A 20586-nucleotide genomic window follows, 5' to 3' on the forward strand; every position below is an offset into this window, starting at 1 on the left:
AACCCGGTTCTCCCAGATTACAGTCCGCGCACTTAACCACTACACCAAACTGGCTGTTGGGTATGTGCACTAACAGGTCAGGTGCAGGATTAAAAACCTTTTAGGACATTGATTGGTATTTCGACCATGTATTTTACTAGTTACAAGACACCATGTGCTGAAAATAAAGTGCGATATAGATCTGGGGTGAGGGGAGAGGAGCCTGCCCTAATGAAACTCTGGGACCATTCGCTGGATAGTGTGGGGAAGTGGGAGGATTGGAAACTGTTCTTGGGAAGGGAGTAGAGTTCCCAGTGTCCAAGTTCCATGGCAAGTAACATTCTTTTTGGACAGGGCGGCATTGACTGAACAAGCATTTGGTGCAGGTAGAAGGGCTGGAGAATTAGGGGTGGCATCAGTGACCCCCCTCCTCTCCTGTTATGCAGGTGACTCAAACACTCAACTGGTTGGTACGGATGACGTCGGAGCTGGAGACCAATATCGTGGCTGTAGAGCGTGTGCATGAATATACACAGGTGGCAAATGAGGTATGAGGAGCCAAGGGGTTGAGAAGAGTATTAACAATAAATTGGAGAGGGGGACTGGAGCATGTTTCCAAAGCTGTGGGAGAGTGGCACTAATGAAATATTTTCCCATGTCTTGCTTGATGCCTGTTCCGCCTCATGCAGGCGCCATGGGTGACAGCGCAGAGACCACCTCCCAACTGGCCCAGCAAAGGGGAGATCTGCATCGTGGACTACCGGGTGCGTTATCGACCTGAGCTAGAGCTGGTTCTTGATGGGATCAACTGTGATATCAAGAGCACGGAGAAGGTGAGGTGCTGCTGGGAAGGAAAATATGGCTGTATGAGAAGGGGTTATGGCAGTGCGGAGAAACCTGTAGATGTGGGGAGGCAGTGGTCAGAGCCTTGATCTGCTGGGCTTTATTTCTCACGGGCTTGAAAATTTCCAGGTGACTCAACCACCAGTGGTTGCCTTCTGGCCAAGAGTAGTGACCACTGCATACATCACGTGGAGAGTCAGCAAGAACAGGGATACAGAAGGATGGGTGGCCAGCAGGCTGAATGAATCAGAGAAATTGGTGGGGGAGGTCTGAAGAACTTACCCGATCCTTTGGGATCCTCTCTCTCCAGGTTGGTGTCGTGGGCCGAACAGGAGCTGGGAAATCCTCCCTCACTAACTGCCTCTTTCGCATCCTGGAGGCAGCTGGGGGAAAGATCCTGATTGATGGGCTGGATATAGCAACCATTGGCCTGCATGACCTGCGCCAGAACCTTACCATCATCCCGCAGGTGAGTCACTGATTGGACCCGTATTGATGGTTGTGGTGGTCAACCTTTGCCTGAGGAGTTGAGCCCTTAGCTAAACGCTTGTTGAAGTGGTTTGTGTGTCCTCCTTCATGAATTAGCCAGGCCAGTTCTCTTGAAGCAAGGTTTCTGGTGCCACAATATACTAGCTCTTTATAATATATAGCTTAGTGAGAAGAGGGACACAGACTGAAGAGGATGCTTAAGGCCTCTGGCAATGCTTCTATATCATAAGACAAATATGCCCTACGCTGCAGCAATAAAGTTAAGTTTATAGCCTACTAGCATCTCACCGAAGAAGCCAGCAAGACTGGACCTTTCCACATGGTCTGTGTGATCTTCTGTCTTTTTAAATCTTATCACATCCAGCCTGATAAAGAGCCCTGGTGGGCTTGAAAGCTTGCACAATGTTTCGTATGAATTTGCTTGGTCCTAATAATAGGTAGGACATGGGTTTTGGTTTTGGATGCCTGCCCACAGCCAGTGAAAGATCTAGTTGGTTCAAACTAGCTCTTTTCAACCCTGAACCCCTTTTGGCTGCAGAATCCTGTTCATTCCGTTATGCAACCCAAACCGTCATTGCCTCTTCTACACCAAATGCCCATGAGGTGGGATTAAAAGAAAGAACAGCCAGTCCTTTCCCTCAATCTCCCATCTATTCTAGCTTCTTCCACCTACCATTACCTTTTGCCTCCACACTTGCAGGATCCCGTTCTCTTTTCGGGGACCTTGCGCATGAACTTGGACCCATTTGACCAGTACTCGGATGAGGAAGTCTGGCATGCTCTCGAGCTAGCTCACCTGAAGTCTTACGTGCGTGACCTGCCTGAGGGACTGTCCCACCTAGTGAGCGAAGCTGGAGAGAACATGAGGTATCGGATGGGCAAGGGGTTTTGTGACACTCTGCCTATGTCCTTACTGTACCAGTGTATCCCTCAGCCTCCCTGGCTGCATTACTCCGTTTCAATCACAACTGTACTTGACAGCTGGGGGGCATTGTGGACCCATGTTTGCATCCGTCTCCTTCCAACAACTATGTCAATTTATCCAGGTTGCATTAGTGATCACTCTTTTACCCACAGCGTGGGACAGAGGCAACTTCTCTGTCTGGCTCGAGCCCTCCTCCGTAAATCCAAAATTCTGATTCTGGATGAGGCCACAGCAGCTGTAGACATGGAAACTGATCACTTGATCCAAGAGACTATCCGCAGCGAGTTTGCTAAGTGCACCGTGCTCACCATTGCTCATCGGCTACACACCATTATGGACAGCAACAGGTATGGGGTGAAACTGGTCATGCACAGCAGTAGTGTCCAGGTCTTCATTCTCTCCTGAAGAACAGGAGAGAGAGAGAGACCCAAGTTGCCTTCAGCCCTGCAGTGGAATAATTACAGGAAAGGCAGCAACTTCTGCCGCAATAATCTAACCTCTCATGCAGTAAACTTTGAATTCCCACTGAACATTCCTAGAACAGAAACAGCACGCTTAGAAACCACAGTCCAAAAAACTTGGGGCTAATTCAAAATGTCATATGCTGACACAGGGCCTTTAAAAACTCAGGATTTATAAAATCCATGAGTGGATCAAGCAGGGTTATTCTCTGAGACAGGCAAGCAGAAAAACTGTTTCAGCATGTAGCACGAAGGAATTAACATACGTTAGCAACAACTTTTTAGCAAGCGCCAGCAACATACTTCACAAAAAGCTAACTAAGTTCTTGAAAACCTGTAAGGTTAATCTTGGGAAAACAGCCATACACTGTGGCCTTTTAGTTTCTTGTCATTTTTTGCTTCCCCCTACCCCACAAAGAGTGGAGCTGCAGTGGCTCAAGTGGTTACGACTCTGAACTGCAGGCTGTGGAAGGTCAGTAGTTCAGCAGTTCAAGACCCGAGTTGCCGCATGACGGAGTGAGCTCCCGTCTCTAGTTCCAGCTTCTGCCAACCTAGCAGTTCGAAAGCAAGAAATTGCAAGTAGATAAATAGGTACCACTTCGGTGGGAAGGTAACAGCGTTCCGTGTGCCTTGGTGTTTAGTCATGCCGGCCACATGACCACGGAAACATCTTTGGACAGCGCTGGCTCTTCGGCTTTGAAACAGAGATGAGCACCGCAACCCTAGAGTCGGACTCGCCTGGCTTTCGAGCAAGGGAACCTTTACCCCACAAAGAAAAAACTTCAGCACTTTGCCCTTTTTTTGGGGGGGGGGGAAGCCCCCTGCAAGATTACTTGAAAATGCACATTGAACCACAGCTTCAGAACCAGTGGAGTCAATTTCCTTTGCAAGGCTGTTTTCCTAGTTACCATTCTAGGAGGGAAGAGAGAGGGAGAGCTGTTTGGGTGCTAACATGGTGGAGGCTCAGATTTCTCCCTCTTCTCCTCTCCAGAGTGATGGTGCTTCAGGCTGGGAAGATTGTGGAATTCAGCAACCCCGAGCAGTTGCTTCAAGAAGAAGGCATCTTTGCTGGCATGGCAAAGGATGCCGGTATTGTGGGAACCCAGGACAGTGCCCTGTAAGGGACAAGGGCAAGCCAGAACAAGGTCGGGCTGACTTCACAGGACTCTGCTGTAGCTGCCCAAGGGCTGGCCAGGCTGCCTTTGTTTCTTTGTAACACTTTATCTGCTAGCAATGGGCACCTGGGCTGTGCTTGCACTTCATGGACCAGCTCCTGATGCTGAACACAGGCACATCTGGCTGAACTAGAAGATTGCAGCTTTCCTAGAGGCCAGGAAAGATGTATTGAAGTTGTACTTTTAAAAGCACACCTTTCCTTCAAGATGCAGCTCTGTTGATCGTAACTTTTTTTTTTTTTGCTGTATGTCTTTTAGACTTTCCATTGATTTCCATGCCCTGCACTAGGCCACAAAGGCCTTTTGCTTCCTATTTTGGCTGTTCCATTTTATGACATGCACTTCCCTTCATTTTCATGATGTTTTTGAAGTTCCACACAGCTAGTTTGCGTGCTCCTCCAAGCCTTTCATGTTCACTTGAGGCAGAGGAAGGCTTATGAGTCATATGAGACTTTTAGAACACTGAAAAGTGTTACAGGAATGATTATTTAATAAACGTAGTTCCAAACAATCCAGTTTTCCCACTTTTCTTTCAGGCCCAGATTGTGGTGTGAAGTTGTACTAGACATGAAAACACAGAGTCTGGCTCTATTATTTTCTCCCTCTCTCCCCCTGGTCATAGTACATGGTTTAGGATTGTAATCACATTCATGAAATCTGCCTCATTTGCAGCCCCTATTCTTAGACAATATTTACTGTTCACAATTAGTCCAATACAGTCTTTTTGACGCTACTCTCAATGTACTGGCAGCTCAGGCATGTGGCTTGCAGCATAGGGTGAGCAGGAAGGAAGCGGGGGGGGGGGGGCTAGGACCAAGAGGCTCTATGTACACCAACACAAGTCACTTCCAAAAGAGAAACTTTATTTACAAAACAGCAGCTCAGGAGTCGCACTCAGGAGGGAAACTGCATCTCTTGCATGGTGCTCTTACATTGGAGCAGGAATCCTCCATGACTGGTCCCCAAGGGACAAACCAGGCCCAGTATCTACCCTTACACACAGACTGGAGCATCCAAAGTGAGCACTAGACCCACCTGAACTTCAGCAAAGGAGCCTTAACTGCCCCCACAGTAGTCAGCACCCAGTAACATTACAGCCAAGGGAGTCTTGCAGGGTGGCCCTCAGGAGACCTCCTTTTCGTTGGCTAGTAGCCAGCACTTCTGCATGTGCACCGACATGTCACTGGCTATAAGGAAACTGACTTAGACCCAGAATGGAAGAATAAGCACGATCCCTCCAGCTGCATCATCTCTTGCTAGTTTGCAACCTCGTTAGTCAAACAGACCAACAGCACAATCCGACGAACACTTCCCTGGGAGTAAGTTCCACTGAAGAGAGCATAGTAGAATTCTGAGCAGACCTGCTTAGGATTGCTCTCTAAATGCCTATTTCAAGGGGGCAGGATGAACATCACACAGCACTGCTGACTGCTCCCCCTTGCCCAGCTAGGCAACAAGGTTCTGATTCATAGGAGTTAACAGTAGACTCCCATGGGAACACCTCATTCAACTTCACTGGAAATCTGGTCTGACTTTCAACCAAATGAATTCAATATGGACCACTAAGGAAAAGAGAGCATTGAGCAAGACTCCCTGCTTTGGTCTTCTGTCTGCTTCCAACAATGATTTAAGGCATCAGTTTCTGACTCAGCCAGATCACATCTCACGTGTACTCAGTCTTCCGAATGTAACTGGATGGCACATAGCCCCGCCTCCCATGTGCCTCTGCCAACCACCACTCCTGATTGCCAGTGATGTCTTCAAACTGTAGGATCTTTAGTCTTTGGTTGGCTGTTATGCTCAGTTCATTTGAATTCCGACCCTTAAAAGTATAAACCGCATAGTAGACCTGCAAGCAGAAAGACAAGGAAATCAATGGCACCAAAAGAGCAAAAAGCTTCAGATCCTATCCTGCACCACTCTGAACCCTACCAGATGCACCCCATCTGCTGTGTTGTCTCCATATTAGGCGGCATGGATTCAGACCAGACCGATATGGCCCTGCTCCATTTCCTGAGCCTATACATATTCCCTAGTCACCTGGTTTCCCTTGGACTCGCTGTTCTTCATCCTCGAGTGGCCGTCCTCCAGTGAAGGCATTGCCCTAGCCTTGGCCCGTGCTGTGTGTCCATTGCGGGAGTCAGGGCTACTGTATCGGCGAGATGCTGGAACAACACGAGGTGGCTGAGCAGATTCTACAGCAGGGTCCATTTGAGAACAGACGGCATCCACCTCGGAAAGGGCTTGAAGAGCACTGCTCAGATCGCCTTGGGAACCAGAGTCTTGCGTAGGCTTTTGAGTGATGTTCACCGATGCATTGCTCAGTATGCTACTCGGGGCACTGCTACCCCGCGACGAGGAACCGCTGTGCTCAGATTCACTGGAGGAATAGCTGCCTACAGAGGCATCTGAGTGGCTGCATCGTGGGTTGTAAGGCTTCAGGAAGGAGCTGTACACAAAGCCTTTGGTCACTGTGGGGATGAGGAAAGGTCACGTTACAAGTGTTGTCAGGGCACCAATCCCACACACAAGGAAGCCCAAGACCTGCAAGGTCTCCTCTCACCTCCATTGTCAATGAGCCAGCGGTTCTGACTGCCCATGGGGTCCTTCTTCTTGATGACACCCACCAGGTCACCTTCCAAGAGCGACACATCCAACTCTTGAGCTGCGTTGAAGTTGCGCTCTGCCTGGAAGAGCTTGTCAGGAGGGTACCGAGCCAACAAGGCTGTGCGTAGATCCTCCGACTGCAGCATGTAGCTGGGCTGAAAGGGAAGCGGACAGTGCCTGTGAAGGGGAGGGACGTGCTGCAGCACTCCCTCCCCCCGGCCTGCTGGGCCTAGGCTTGCCCTTGCAGAGGCATCAGGCCCGGGCTCCTCATAATCTGTCCATCCTTTTAGGAATGCCCATACTTAACTATCTGCTCCCACCGCGCAGACGATGGCTTCCTGCCTCTCCCTTCCCTCCTCCCCACAAGTCTCACCATGCCCAGGAGTGGCTGCCTGCGTGCTGACTGGCGCTCCAGACTTTTCCTCTCAAAAGGTTTCCTGGCAGGAGAGATGGTCTCCGGGAAGAAGGTGAAGACCTGCAGCTGCTGGAGGACCCGGCTGTGCTCTTCCTGGAAGATGGCAACCAGGTTCCCCTCTCTGCCAACAACTTGCAGCAGCTGGAAATGGGACAGCAACAGAGTCATGAGAGTGGAAGACACGTGGAGCCTACCAAAGGTCAGCTAAGCCACACTTCTGTACAAAATGAGCTGGTTTGTTGCTGTGCCTCAGTTAAGGTAAACCCTGAGAAAACTCATTAGCCCAGCACCAGAGAGGCCTACTTGACTTCTCTTCCACCCCAGCAGATAGCTCCGTATTGACTGATGCATCCTAGATGAACCTCATCACCTCACAGAGTCTTTTGTTTCAACCAGACCATCCTATTCAGACCCCTGCTCTTGATTTCCAGTCGCATTTTCCAGCCAACCACCACAAGAGAAACAGAGGAAAAATGCAAAGATTGGTGCAAACCACAGTCGCCACTCAAAATATCTACGTGGGGAGGTTATGAGAAAGTGGAAGCTGAAAGGCCTTCCCACCCCCTATCACAGACAGAAAGCAGCAACAACCCAAAACAAACCCCCACAGCCTCAGCCAATTTTCAAATCGTACTGGATCTACCTAAGGGCATAGTGTTTTCCTCCCACTCAACAACTGTGGGATTGTGGATTGTTCACTCATTGAAAAGATGAAAACTGGAGGTCTTCTGTCCACAGCTTTTCATGGCTTTTCAAGGCCAAACTCCTTGCACTCCCCCGCTTCTGTGTACTCACTGAGAGCAAAGGTTGTAGTTCCTGCAGTGCCAGGTGCACGAAGTCACAGTGGGCCTCAGCGTAGCCCCGCAGACAACTGGTGAAGAGCTCTTTAGCGCAGCACTGGAATTTGGGCAGCTCATCCAGCAGCTGAGTGTTCAGGGCCTCATAATTGTTGCGTGCCGACTGCAGCTCTTCCAAGGTCCGCTTGTCCTTAAGCCTCTCGGCACGCTCCGTGCAAGTGTGGAAGTCCAGGAGCTTGTCGAAACGTTTCTGCACCAACTTGTGAGGCCCAGCAAACATGTTCAGCAGCTGGTTCAGAGGGGTGATCACCAGCCGCTCCGTGCGCTCCTTCTACAAGACAGAGAAGGGCAGCTTTACATCATGGCACCATCACTGCCTGTTCTTCCATTAGAGGTAGTATACATTACAGTAGCCCATAAACACGAGGATTTTCCATCACTCTGTAAGATTGCTTTTGGCTGCAACTCTAAGTACACTTTCCTGAGAGTAAGCCCCACTGCATAACAGAGCCTACTTCCAAGTAGACCTGCTTAGGATTGCTCACATTTGTTTATATTACGAACACGCTGGAAGGGCTTTTGCTCTTCCCAGCATCTCCCTGGATCTTCTTCCAGGCTGCCTGGCAAATCACTATTCCTTTCTATAACAGCTACCAGTAGTCCCATCATCTTGTACAGTCTCTCCTCCCCACTTCCCATTTGATGCTGCATCTTCCTTATCTCAGTGTTGGAAGAGATTTCCCAGTCTTTTCCAACCTCGGCTCCTTTTTCTATCACTTTCTGCAGCAGACTGGGAATCTATGCCAAGTAGCAGGAACCTGACAGGAAAGGAACAAAACAACTCACAAAATCAGAGAAGAGCTGGTCACTGATGAAGCGATGGACCTTCTGGAACTGTTCCAACTCTGCACTGCTCTTCTCCATGCACAGGTCCCACATACTCACGGCTGCTGTCACTTTCACGCAAGCTGACTCCTGAGGACCGAGACACACACAAATGTCAGCTTCACCACCCCTAGACCTGAGCCTATTTAGAGCCCTACAAGTCTGCTTTAATGTAATTTAATTTTGTTAAACCCAATGGGGACCCAAAGTGACTTGCAGAATTTTTTATCCCAGCTTCTGTTTTTATCCTTGCAACAACCCTTTGAGATAGTTTAGGCTGAGAGTGGGTGACTGGCCCTAGGTCACCCAACAAGCTTCCATGGCAGAGGGGATTCCTTAACTGGGTCTCCCAGGTCCTCATCCAACCCTGTCGCACTGGCCCTAGTCACTACCAGCTCCCAGAAACACAGAAAGACTCTGACTGAGGCACAAAAAATGCTGCACAGGTGAGGGGGGGGTCCACTTCACAACAGCCCCACTTGCCCCCCCCCCCAAGACAGATCCTCCTCAAGATCCCCCACACACTTATTCACCCGGACATGCTGAAGGTAAAGGGAGAGGTCCCGGATGAAAGATTTGATCAGCCGTTCCTGCATCCGGAAATTCTTTTCCGTCTCCTCGAAAGCCTCATCCTTGAGCTGCAGTGGAGACAAAGCATGTTGACAGGCGCGATGGAACTTCCTGAGCACTAAAGCCAATACGGCTGATCCACAAGCATGTGGGCAGGGATCAAACTTACCTGGGGTGCAAAACCTGTGAGGTGCTTGAGGTGGCTGCTGACCCGGTTGGATTTCTTGATGATGGAGTGGAAGTTCAGCTTGGAGATCTTCTCGATGAGGCTGTCGTCATCCGTTTTCCGGTACTTCATCACTGAAAGGGAAGGGGTGTGCTGGGAATGAAGGCCAGCCCCAGTGCCAGAGGAGAGAGGACTACTCTCTCCTCCCATACCTTCCCCTAGGGGGCCCCACAGTCTGCCAGTTCACTTTAGCTCCTCCCCTGCCTCCACATCACTTGCAAACAAGATCAGCACCATCAGAGGCAGGCAGGCAGGCATGCCTGCCTTCTGACACAGACAGGAGGACCTGTCCCTTAGCAGCTGGATACCAACCACATCAATTGCCCTGCAGCATCACTCGGTTAAACTGAATGGACTTCCTGTTTTTATCATGCAGCTATTACCAGCCATTACCGGACCTCTTGCTTTCTCCATCCTTTTCTGGAACACGCACACAACCTCCTCATGCTGCATCCTGCCCCTCCTCCTTCAGTGGCTTCCCCTTTTCTCCCTCTTGCCCACATGACTGCATCACCCAGATTCTCGCACCTCTTCTGCCCAGGAGCTCACAGCGCTCATGGCCACAGAGCTCACCTAGGTCTTTGCGCCGCTTGTACTCATTGATGTTACAATTGATCTCCTTGACAGCCAGGACAGCAGCTGCCAATGGAGCACGATCAGGATGAGACTCGGGAGTCGCGTTCAGGAGCTCCATCAGCAGCAGCGGGTAGCGCATCACACGCTGCACTGGCTTGATCAGGAAGGAGCCCAGGTCAATGTAGTTGGTGCAACCCCTAGTAAAGACAAGGAAAGTTGGCAAAGGGTCACATAATACTAAGACATCCTCCTACAGCCAGCCTGGTTGTCATGTCGAAGCCACAGCATGCCACACCTTCAAAGCCAACATTCCCCCAAAACAACACTGTGTTTCACCATCACAAAACCTGATGTCATCGCTGTCTCCCACAGATCGCCAAATGCAATCCTGTCTTGTCGCTAGACCAAGATCACCTTCCTGTTGTTTAGGTGAACCCTTTCCACAGCTAAGTGCCAACTTTACAATGTCTGCTCCACCCCTGGCCATGCCTTACTCAGCTCCTTCCCTGCCCTGAGCAGGCAGAGGATCACAGCTCAGTACTTAATTTCTTCACACGCCTGGTACATCCCTGGCCTCTGCTGCCACCCTGTCCCACTCCTGCAGGAAGCACAAGCCCCATTCCAAGACCCCCCCTCTCGGGTTCTTCCTCAGGCAGACATTTGAACTGTATCATACCTATCTATGGGTGTACAAAATAGGTTCACAGAAGTATAGCAGAGGAAAATAAGGCACACAGAATTTTTGGGAACAGTGGAAAACAGGCAAATAGCACAGGAAAACGGCTTACCATGCACTGTACAGACTCCTGGCAGGCAGGATGCAGGGGGGGCGGGGAGAGAAGAAAAGACAGCCGATTAAATTGGCTAGTGGTTGCTATAGTCTCCACCCCTCCATTACAAATGGAAACCCCTACTAATTACCAGTAGCTAAGGATAAAATCTGGAGAGTGCACATATGGGGCATATTCTACCCCAGCACAAATTGGTGGAGTCTTCCATCCTAACTGGGAAGGAACGCAAAGGACAGAGAATCAGGTCCAATTACCCCCCGCCATTTCACCTGAGGCTCTCCAGTGATTCCAGCAAATGTTTCTGCACCCGCTCATCCTTTTCATAGGCTTCCAGGAGCGCAATGGCCTCATCATGGTTCTGACAGTGCACTTTGTACACATCCTCCAGCTCGGCCCGAAGCGCTAGGAATACTGGTCCTTTGGGATGGGAAAGACACACGTCATTTAAGCACCTCTTCCTGAGGCAAGCACCAGGGAAGGGAAGGTGCCCCCGTGGCCAGCAGGGGTAGACAGCAACCGTCACTGCTCAAACTGCAGTAGAACTGGGAGGCTGAGAAAGGGGTGAGATTGCAGTCCGTGCATGGACTCACAAACCATTACATCTCTGCACATTGCCCTGCCTTCCAGTATACACCCATTTACAGAAACATATGATGTCACTGTTAGTTCTGACTCACTGGGATATTCTCCTGCAAATTGTCGTGTCCCCCCCCCCCAATCTTACACAACATGGACAGTCACAAAAAGGACAGGCTGAAGGCTGATGACTGTCATATTTAGAAGCAAGAAGGAATGTTTCCTCCATGTCAAACAGGGCAGTGGCCCTGTGTTTTTAAAATCCTCCACAAAGCTTGAATCATCTCCAAATATCATTGCTCCAGCTCATATGCCAGTTCAGACTACTGAAGAAACGGGAATGCATTCTACCATGTTCCCTACTCAATACTGAAATGAGAATATAAGAAGAGCCATGCTAGAGCAGATCCATCTGATCTGATACGATCTCCTGTTCCTAAAAGAGAAGAACACAGGAAAAGCCCAGCCTGAAAATGGGATTCAATCTAGGGCTGCAATCCTGTACAGAATTAAATCCTTATGCTTAAATCCACTGATATATATGGATTTAGACAGTTGTCAGCTGCAAGGCAGCAAAAGAGAGCTGTAGCAACTCATCTCTCACCCAAGCCACTTTGAAGAAAGGGTTCAGGTATGGCTCTTCTCCAGACAACAAAGCGAGGCAGGAAGCAGAGGGCTGCCTAAGTCAAGTGCTGGCATCAGATGGATGAACTGGGGTAGACCTTGTAAAACAGTGTTGCTTTTCCCGCCTACCCCAACCAGCCTCATATCGGGATTTGCCCCCAAAAGAGCAGCTTGGGTTGAAGCACATACCAACAGCATCTGCCGCTTCCAGGGCACTTAGCAACTGCTTTGAGAAGGCAATTACTCCTTGAATGTTTCCAAACAGCCCCTCACAATCTACGTGCGGCACCTGTATGGAAGCAAGGAAGCATTAGGGCAAGAATAACATCTCCTCCAAGCAGGTTCACAGCCACAGATATGCTAGGACCATCCCTTTTTGCAAGAACAGGGTACTGTTTGGTCACTGCCTGTAAACACAAAACAGTGACAGAGAACACCGATGCATTCTGCTGGACTTGGTCCAGTAATGTCCCAATATAGAGGCAAAATGCCACCAAGTAATCCACCACCAGCGGCATGCATGAACACACAGGAACACCTGGAAACAACCCAACCCATCCCACTTATTAATGGAATAGCATTTGCCAGGACACTGGTAATATCTCACCCCTGGCAAATGGCTGATTGAAGCCCCCCTCATGGGTCACTGCCAGCTCCCCATAACCTGCCCAGCCACACACCACACCCACCTGTGCCTCCTGCAGTGGCATCTGCACCTTCTGCACACACATCTCGAGGTCTCGGATATAATCCCTCTCAGTCTGCAGGAGCTCTTCAATGACCTTTGCTCTCTTCTCCAGCATCCTTTTTTCCGGGTTGGGAGTGGAGGCTGTTGTTGCTGCAGCCTCCAGTGATGTTGGCTGGGAGGAAAGCAGGGTCATTTCTGAATGAGAGAGAGAGAGAGAGAGAGAGAGAGATCAGATGTGTTTAGGCCACGGTTTTTGAGCCGGCAGCTCCTTATATGGGAGCAGTGGGTAACTGGAAGTTCATGGGTCAAATCCAACCCACAGAGGACCACCAGCTAGCCCGCCACACCTTTCTCACAGATAAAAGATCCTTTTAGTACAAGACAGCCTCCCCTACTGCTGGCTTCTGGGGTGAGAAGAAACTGCCAGGAACACATGCACTCCGCCACCCACATGTTTCCAGCAGTCTCCCTCTCTCCCAGGCCAGGAAACACCCTCGTCTGCAATTTTCAGTCAGAGATGAGTATACTGGCAGGCAGCAGTAAGTCATTGGGAAGGAGGAGGGAAAGAACCTGCCACCTTGCATTTGTGCTGCGACCTAGATTGGCCACTGGGCTAATCTAGTTGATGGCCGCTGCTGCACGGCCACGAATGCTCTAAATCGGGGCTACTTCACAAGACACCTTAAAAAAAGAAACACCACAAATCGTGGATATGCAGCAAGGAGGCCAGCCAAATGGGAACTCCCTGCTTATCAAACACAGTGTGCATTGTGGAATGAATCTACTGCGTTAACAGCACCAGTACTGGACTAAGCCAAGTAATGCTACTGAAGAAGCTCATTGTGGGAAATCTGTTGAATTAGAAGAAGAAAAATATAGACACAGTTACCCTTTCAAGGAACTCCTCAACTATATAATACCACAACAATGAAAGCCAAAAATACGCAAGGTCCTCTTACCATAAACAATAATGACCACAGGAAATAAAAAGAGCTCTGAAAGATCTTAGCAAGTCCATGCAACAAAAGAACCATCAAAAGTGATTACAGAGCATCTCTCCCTCCCTCAATCTTTAGCCTGCCAGAGGGCAATCTAATACTACCACCTGCCCTGATCCAGTTCCTTGCTGCAAGTGAGTTATCATCTGCAACTGCTGGAAACAGGAAACTGCGCAGGATGGATCACTGAGGTGACTACTATTAGAGTACTGGTTAGACTACTCCTGTGTCTAGAGCTGTTTACCGTATGATGGAATCCAACACAACTCACTGTCCAGGACACACACCAGAATGTGACTGTTGGAATAAACATGAAGGGCTAACCCAGGCCCGCTTCAGGTTGAGACAAATTATGGAAGTGCAGGGAAGCAAACTTTTATCGCACAGAGTAGAAGAAGAAAAGTATGCATGGGGTGGGCGTTAGGAGGGCATTGCATTAAGTGATCTGGGGACTACCAAAATACTCCCAGAGGAGTGGCTGCGCTACAACAACAAAGAGATCTCCAACAACTCAAACACTAGCAAAAATATTGTGCTGTGACCTTTCCTAAGCTACAGCCTAGTTCTGGCAAGGGGCATGCCGCGTTCTGGACGACGAGAGGCATGTATCAAGATCCGACAGGAAAAGCAGCTTTACACAGCAGACCTCCCCTATCTTCCCAAACAGCTCCAGTCGCCCGCTGCCTCCCCCCCCCCCCCCCCCCCGCCGCCCCAACCAGAGGAGCAGCATTCCAGTCCGAGGTTAACCTCCCCCCACTATCAACACTGGAAGGGGCGTGTCTTGATTCACAAGGAATTCCCAGAAAGTGCAGGTTTTACAACCCGGGGGGGGGGGATCCCTGCCCGCCCCATATACTAGACCTCTGCACAGCATCCCCCGCACCCCAGTTTTCACCAAGCTGAGCCGAGCTCCAGAGCCATCCTCACCCGCTACTCTTGTCTGTGAGCACCCGGTAAGGGGGGACGAACGAAACTGACCCCCCCTTGCACAGCGTCACTCTTTGGGGTATTTAACATCTCAATAGACTGGAGCGGCCCCCCAGGGCCGATCAGCGCCAAAGCCCGGAGCTGGATATCCTCGGCTAGGATGCGGAAGAGGAGCCCCGTTACACGACCTCCAATGCTACCGCACCCCCAGGTGGTCAGTCAGTCCCTCCAGCTTGATTCAGGGAGAGCCTCAACGTGTTCTGGGATAGTACATATCGATGCTGCCTGCAGGTGGGCCAAGTGATCACACCGCCAGTTTGCTGTGCTGCTGAGACCGAGTTGGGCAGAGAAGAACAGGGAAGCGCGGACTCCGACTCAACGGGCGAGTCCTTGAATCCCCTCCCCCCCGGGCTGGCTAGGCTTACACGTCGGAACACGGCGAAGGGGCACAGCAAAGCTGTCTCCGTTTTCCGAGCAGCTGGCCAGTCCGTGCAAATCACTGCAAAATCTGGAGCACGAGGGCGAAACTGCCCGGCCGGCCCCTCTTTACGCTCAACGTAACCGGGTTACAAAAGCAAATGCCGTCCAATCCGAAGCGGCTCGTGGTCGTTCAGAGAGGGGCGCTGCCTGGTTTTCTATCCCACCTGCTGCTGTCTAGCCGCAGGCCAGCCCCCTGGCTCAGGTTCACATGCAGATTCCTGGGGCCCAGCAACCCCCAGCGCTGGTATTTCCAAGGGATTTGTTCTTTTAAAGAGAAAACAGACGGCTCACTCTTCCTCTCCCCCGGAACATTCCTTAGGGAATTTTTCAGAGACTTGTTCCCATCCTCTCCACCACTGGGGGGGGGGGGGGAGACACTTTGTGTAGCGTGGTGTAGCAAAGGCCATACTGCTAAAGGTACACTCTCAACGATTATTTAAAAACTACTGCATAAAGATACACAAAATGAAGCCCCCCTCCCTTAACTGCTTTATATTTCTACCAACATCTCATGCAGATCGTCAGGTCTAGTCAGCTCTTCTTGAACACAAGTGCAGAGGGACTGCCATCATTTTCTTACTGTGATATCGATGCTCTACTGCCAAATCATTAGATTTTTTGGGGGGCACACACAATTATTTTCAAAAGCCAACTAAGAATAAAATCATCTCAATGGGGACACGCTGCTGTACAAGCAGGGTGGTTCTTTTTCCTTTTTGAGTGCCAGATCTCACTATGCTGCCCACATGCCCTGAATTTTGATGAAGCAGGTCAATTGCTCATTCTCTGGCAGCAGTTTGGTTGTGGTCTTCCTATGTGCCGATCCTGGTCAGCATGCATTTGCATTCTCACTCCCACTCCCAGTGACAAATGCTTTGGCACAGTCAGACGCACACATGCCCTTTCAACCCAGATCCCATTGTGCATAGTGAGGCACTCTGAACTGCTAATGCATCATTTTACAATAGTGCAACAAAGGACTGGAAAAGGTCATTATGGAGAGCAGAATCTGCAACGCAATCAAGCCTGATGGTGGCACTATTTATTCCTCAAAGACAATCCTCTTAGGCCATGTTCATTCAAGGACTGTTCCTCTTCCCCCATGCTCTCCCCCCCCCCCCCCCCCCCACTAGAACATAAGAAAAGGTGAAGATTCCACTAGCCTAGCATCCAGGGTCCCCCACAGATGTCCAATGGAAACCTATGAGCAGAATGTGAAGGAGACAGCAGCCATCCCTCCACTGTGGACCTCCAGCAACTGGCAGTCAGTGGCAAACTGCCTCTGAACATGCAGGTTTGCATCCCCACTCCCATGTCTAGTGACAAATGCTTTTTGGCAGCATCGGACTCACTCGTGCCCTTTCAATCCAGATCCTGCTGTGCATAGTAAGGCACTCTGAACTGCTAGTGCATCTGTGGCCTTCGCTATAGCTTCTGGCAGTGAATTCTGCAATTTAATTATGTGTTGTGTAAAGAGGTATTTATTTTGTAAATTCTTAATCTACAATTGGTCAGTTTCCCTGGATGACTTCAGTTCTGGTATTATGAGAGGAGAAGTCAAAGAGAGCAACCCTAAGTAAGTCCCTATTTATTTAACGGGGCTTACTTCCAACAACAGAAAGACACACAAGCCTCCTATTTGGGTTTGCCCTTTTCCACTTGTATGATATTTTTTAAAGAGATGACACAACCAGAACTGGTCTCCACACCAAACCTGCCTCTTGCGCCAGGCCTGATCTGTTCCCATGGCTTCATACTGCAGGCTAAGAAATCTCAGTTCTCCCCTGGGAGATGCTGACTTGTCTGTCTGACATATTATCTTCCCCAACATTCCATCCAGTGTTAAAGTTGCAGCATTGTGTAGAGTTGCTACCCTTCTGATAAGCACAGAGTTACCTCCCCAGCAGCAAAAGAAACATTTTCTAGAAAAGGCACTAAATGTGTGTGTGTCCTGGAGGCCTATGAGCTGGCACCAATAACCACCACAGCTCTACTTTAAGATGCAGGATCCCAGTTACCCCAAAGAAGCATCTCAGTTGTTTATCAGTGACAGGTGGAGCTCGGGCCACAGCTCTCAAGGCAAAATCCTCCTTCCCAGGAGCGACAATACACACCATTCCTCCTTTCAAACATTTGGGATTCCAGGCCAATGTCATGGTTAGAGAAACACCAATCATGTGCAACTCCAAACTTCTAGCAAAGGTTGCCATCTTTATTCTAGAAGGACTTCTATGGTTGTTATAGTTCTGTTGCAGCCAGAAATGGAACTGATGCATTATTCCTCATCCAGGCATCTCTGAGATGGCAAAATTGCACTTATTAATTTTTGGCTTGCTATGTTGCTGTTAAAGGCACAGAGCATCTATTGGGTTAAAAGTCAGGACCCCGACATCCATTCCCTCTCCCAATGGTTCATATTCAGAGAAACCATGACAGAGAGCACCACTGATGTTAAGGAGGCCTGGTGCACTTTCCTTCCAACTCTGTCCCCAATGCAACATTACTACGTGGCTATACCCCTCCAACAGAAGCTCAGTGAAGAATGGGCCTGCTCTGCATATGGGAACAGTAAGGTCATGGCTGCAGTGTCGTCGTCTTCCTCTTCCTCCTCCTCTTCCTCTCCTCCACCTCCTCCTCCTCCAACAGTTCTGTGATGGGCAAAAAGACAAGGACTTTCCCCATCACTGAACCTATATATTGCGAAAAATGGCTTCTACAAAATAATTGTCCATTATGCAATGATTAATGACACAGATGCCTTGCTGGAAAAAAAGGTGGCAACCTTGCTTTTTAGCTTCTGGCTCACAGCCACAGACGTCTTACTTCAGATTAGTACAAAGGCCTGGCTGTAACAGGTTCATCTTCATCATAAATCTGTTTGTAATTCCTATATATTTTTATCCCATCCTTCTTCTCAGCAGGGTACTATACATTGTTTCCCTGTGAGGCAGGTTAGAAAGAGAGACTTGGCCCTGGGTCAGCAGGACAGCTTCACGGCCTGGTGGGGGTTGGAGTTCAGTTCTCCCCAGTCTCACAGAGCAAGATTCTGATCTGACCACAAATACTGAATCCAGCCATGGATCTGTTATTTGCTTCATTTTCATTTATACCCTGCCCTTCTGCCTGGTGGGGAACCAAAGTGGCTAATATAGTTCCCGCCACCATTTTATCCTCGTCACAACCCTGTGATGTAGTTTAGGCTGAGAGTGTGTGACTGGTCTCCCATCAACCTTCCATGGTGTAGTCGGGATTCAAACGGGTTCTCCAAGATCCCCGTCGAACTTTCTAGCCACTATAGCAACTGGGTCTCTACAGTGGACTGGAGAGTTTCCACCACCAGCATGAAGCCCTTTTATTGGGAGCCTAGAATGAACCTCCGTGCCCAGTCCCCAACATAGCATCCTAGGGGCTAGACATCCTACGGTCTTATCCATCAGATAAAAAGGAAGACTGAACCTCTGTGCCCAGTCCCCAACACAGCATCCCAAGGGCTAAACAGGGCTGCCCAGAGGCCCAGGAAAAGGAGCCAGCAGTTCTGTTTGCCCAGCAACCAACTCCCAGCCCTCTTCTCCAAGCACGCACCACACTCTTCTTTTTCTTAAACATCTAATAGCTAGATCCAAGCCAAGAAGGTGTGGCCCTCCCTGGAATGTGCACACAAGGCCATAAGATATGCAAGTAATCAGAAACAATGTGACAGCCGGACAGAGTAAAGGCTGCCTCCACAGACAAAAACTCCCAGGGTTCCAGCCCAATGCATCGAAGCCACACCCCAGAGAATGAAGGGCATTCCATTGGTGTGACATACAATCTGCCACCCTGATTTCCAGATGAAAGCAGGTTTCTGTTTCAGAACCCTGAGCCACTCTGCCTGACAGCAGCAGGAGCCAACGGGAAGTCAAAGCATGCAGGCTCCAGAGGGTAGACTCACTCCTGTGGGAGGCAACCAGAGGAACTAGTAGACTGACAAACAGATGTGGGTTGGCCACCCTGTGACTCAGGCCAGCCCGTGACTTCTTTCAGCTTCAATCACTGGCGTCCTGATTCGTAAGAACATGTGTAGTAGCATGGGCCCAGCAGACTCTAGGAACTCCTGTCCCTTAGGAAATCTCTCTTCTATTAAGATCACAGGGAAGAGTCCTTGCTCCCTTTTCCATTTCTGCATATAGCAAGATCTGTGAATGCTTTTATGATTACAGCACCCCAGATACGACAGCCAGTGAAAGTTTGTTGGGTGACCTTGGGCCAGTAAAAGGCTCTCACAGGGTTGTTGTGAGAATAAACTGGAGCAAAGGAGAATGATGAAAGCTGCTTTGGGTCCCCATTGTGGAAAAAAGGGGGGTATAAAGGAAATCAATCAATACATGACGTAAGAGACACTTTGGTGTAGTTGTTAGGAGCGCGGACTTTAATCAGGGAGAACCAGGTTTGATTCCCCATTGCACCACATACAGTTGCTGGTGTGACCTTGGGTCACTCATAAGTTCTTTCAGAGCTGTTCTCTCAAGGGCAAATCTCTACTTAATACTCTCTACTTAAACGTCTGACTCCTGCAAAAGGCCCACCTGATCCCAAATTTACAGTAGGAATAAAGCAGACATGTCAGCGGGCCTTATAGCCAATTGCCATTTGAACATATGAAGCTGCCTTATACTGAGTCAAGATCATTGTTCCATCTGGCTTGTCAGCTCTGATGGGCAGTGGCTCTCCACAACTCCAAGCATATGCAGGTCTATCCAACACATGCTAGATGAGTTCCTTTAAGTGGAGTTGCCAAAGATTGAACCTGGGATGTTTGCAAACACACAAGGCATGCACTCTTTCTCTGAGTCACAACCTTGCCAAGAAAGTGAGAGACAATCAGGAAAAGTTATTCCCATCATTCATGGGTAGACTTAAACCAATCTATGGCCCCAGTCACACCGGCCGGAAAATGCGGGGGGGGGGGGGCATGGCTGCTTGCCTCAGAGAAAAATAATGCACGGCTGCGCAATCAGACGTCCCGTCAAGGTCCCGTGGTTAGGGGGGAGGTGCCGATCACAGGACAATCCTGCTCTGCTGCCCGGTGCAGAGAGTTCCTCTCGAGCAGGCCGAGCCAGGAGTGGGGTGGGGACAGAAAAGAGGAGGAGGCTGTGTTGTTTGTTTTTAAACGAAGTGTGCGCATGCGCTGTTGGGTGCTTGTGCGCATCCTGTGGAGACTTGGGGGGGGGACCCTTTTAGCGACGGGACATGGGCGGGCACCGGATGCCACAACCTACCACTGGAAACGCGATCAGACGCCCGCCCTTGCCCCGTGGTTTCCGGAAACTAGTTTTTTTAAGCCACATCTTCGGCGGGAAGCCTCAGGTGAGCCACAGGAGCTCTACGCTTCCCAGATGTTGCGGTGTGATCATGCCTGGAAAATCCGCCTATCTTCCGTCTCTGTAGCGTGGCTAATGCTCCGTGTCACCGCAGCCAACCTTTTGATTAACAGGTCAGTAAGCTAGCACATTGCACTGCAGAGATGAGGCCATTTCTCCATATTGATCTCAATGTGGTTTTTATACACGTTGAT

The 20586-nt window shown here is 49.7% G+C and overlaps 2 protein-coding genes across 2 annotated transcripts in view; one reads left to right on the top strand and one right to left on the bottom strand.

Moving 5' to 3' along the window:
* Nucleotides 1-4267, top strand: part of ABCC2 (ATP binding cassette subfamily C member 2) — a 36843-nt gene extending 32576 nt beyond the window's left edge. The window contains exons 28-33 of the mRNA XM_015423999.1: nucleotides 426-527; nucleotides 669-812; nucleotides 1133-1291; nucleotides 2012-2178; nucleotides 2389-2583; nucleotides 3689-4267. Coding sequence (XP_015279485.1) covers nucleotides 426-527; nucleotides 669-812; nucleotides 1133-1291; nucleotides 2012-2178; nucleotides 2389-2583; nucleotides 3689-3818 — 897 coding nt within the window. The 3' untranslated portion in view covers nucleotides 3819-4267. The remainder of the gene's footprint in view (nucleotides 1-425; nucleotides 528-668; nucleotides 813-1132; nucleotides 1292-2011; nucleotides 2179-2388; nucleotides 2584-3688) is intronic.
* Nucleotides 4268-4726: 459 nt separating this feature from the next.
* DNMBP (dynamin binding protein) overlaps nucleotides 4727-20586 on the bottom strand; it is a 39070-nt gene continuing 23210 nt past the window's right edge. Inside the window, exons 4-16 of the mRNA XM_015424014.1 lie at nucleotides 12629-12822; nucleotides 12129-12228; nucleotides 11009-11156; nucleotides 10737-10754; nucleotides 9946-10145; nucleotides 9316-9446; nucleotides 9110-9214; nucleotides 8538-8666; nucleotides 7690-8022; nucleotides 6853-7035; nucleotides 6436-6634; nucleotides 5913-6343; nucleotides 4727-5721 (exon numbers count right to left, since the gene is read on the bottom strand). Coding sequence (XP_015279500.1) covers nucleotides 5536-5721; nucleotides 5913-6343; nucleotides 6436-6634; nucleotides 6853-7035; nucleotides 7690-8022; nucleotides 8538-8666; nucleotides 9110-9214; nucleotides 9316-9446; nucleotides 9946-10145; nucleotides 10737-10754; nucleotides 11009-11156; nucleotides 12129-12228; nucleotides 12629-12822 — 2357 coding nt within the window. The 3' untranslated portion in view covers nucleotides 4727-5535. The remainder of the gene's footprint in view (nucleotides 5722-5912; nucleotides 6344-6435; nucleotides 6635-6852; nucleotides 7036-7689; nucleotides 8023-8537; nucleotides 8667-9109; nucleotides 9215-9315; nucleotides 9447-9945; nucleotides 10146-10736; nucleotides 10755-11008; nucleotides 11157-12128; nucleotides 12229-12628; nucleotides 12823-20586) is intronic.

Source organism: Gekko japonicus, unplaced genomic scaffold (genome assembly GCF_001447785.1).
Source record: "Gekko japonicus isolate JY-2015 unplaced genomic scaffold, Gekko_japonicus_V1.1 scaffold442, whole genome shotgun sequence".
Classification (NCBI taxonomy): Eukaryota; Metazoa; Chordata; class Lepidosauria; order Squamata; family Gekkonidae; genus Gekko; species Gekko japonicus.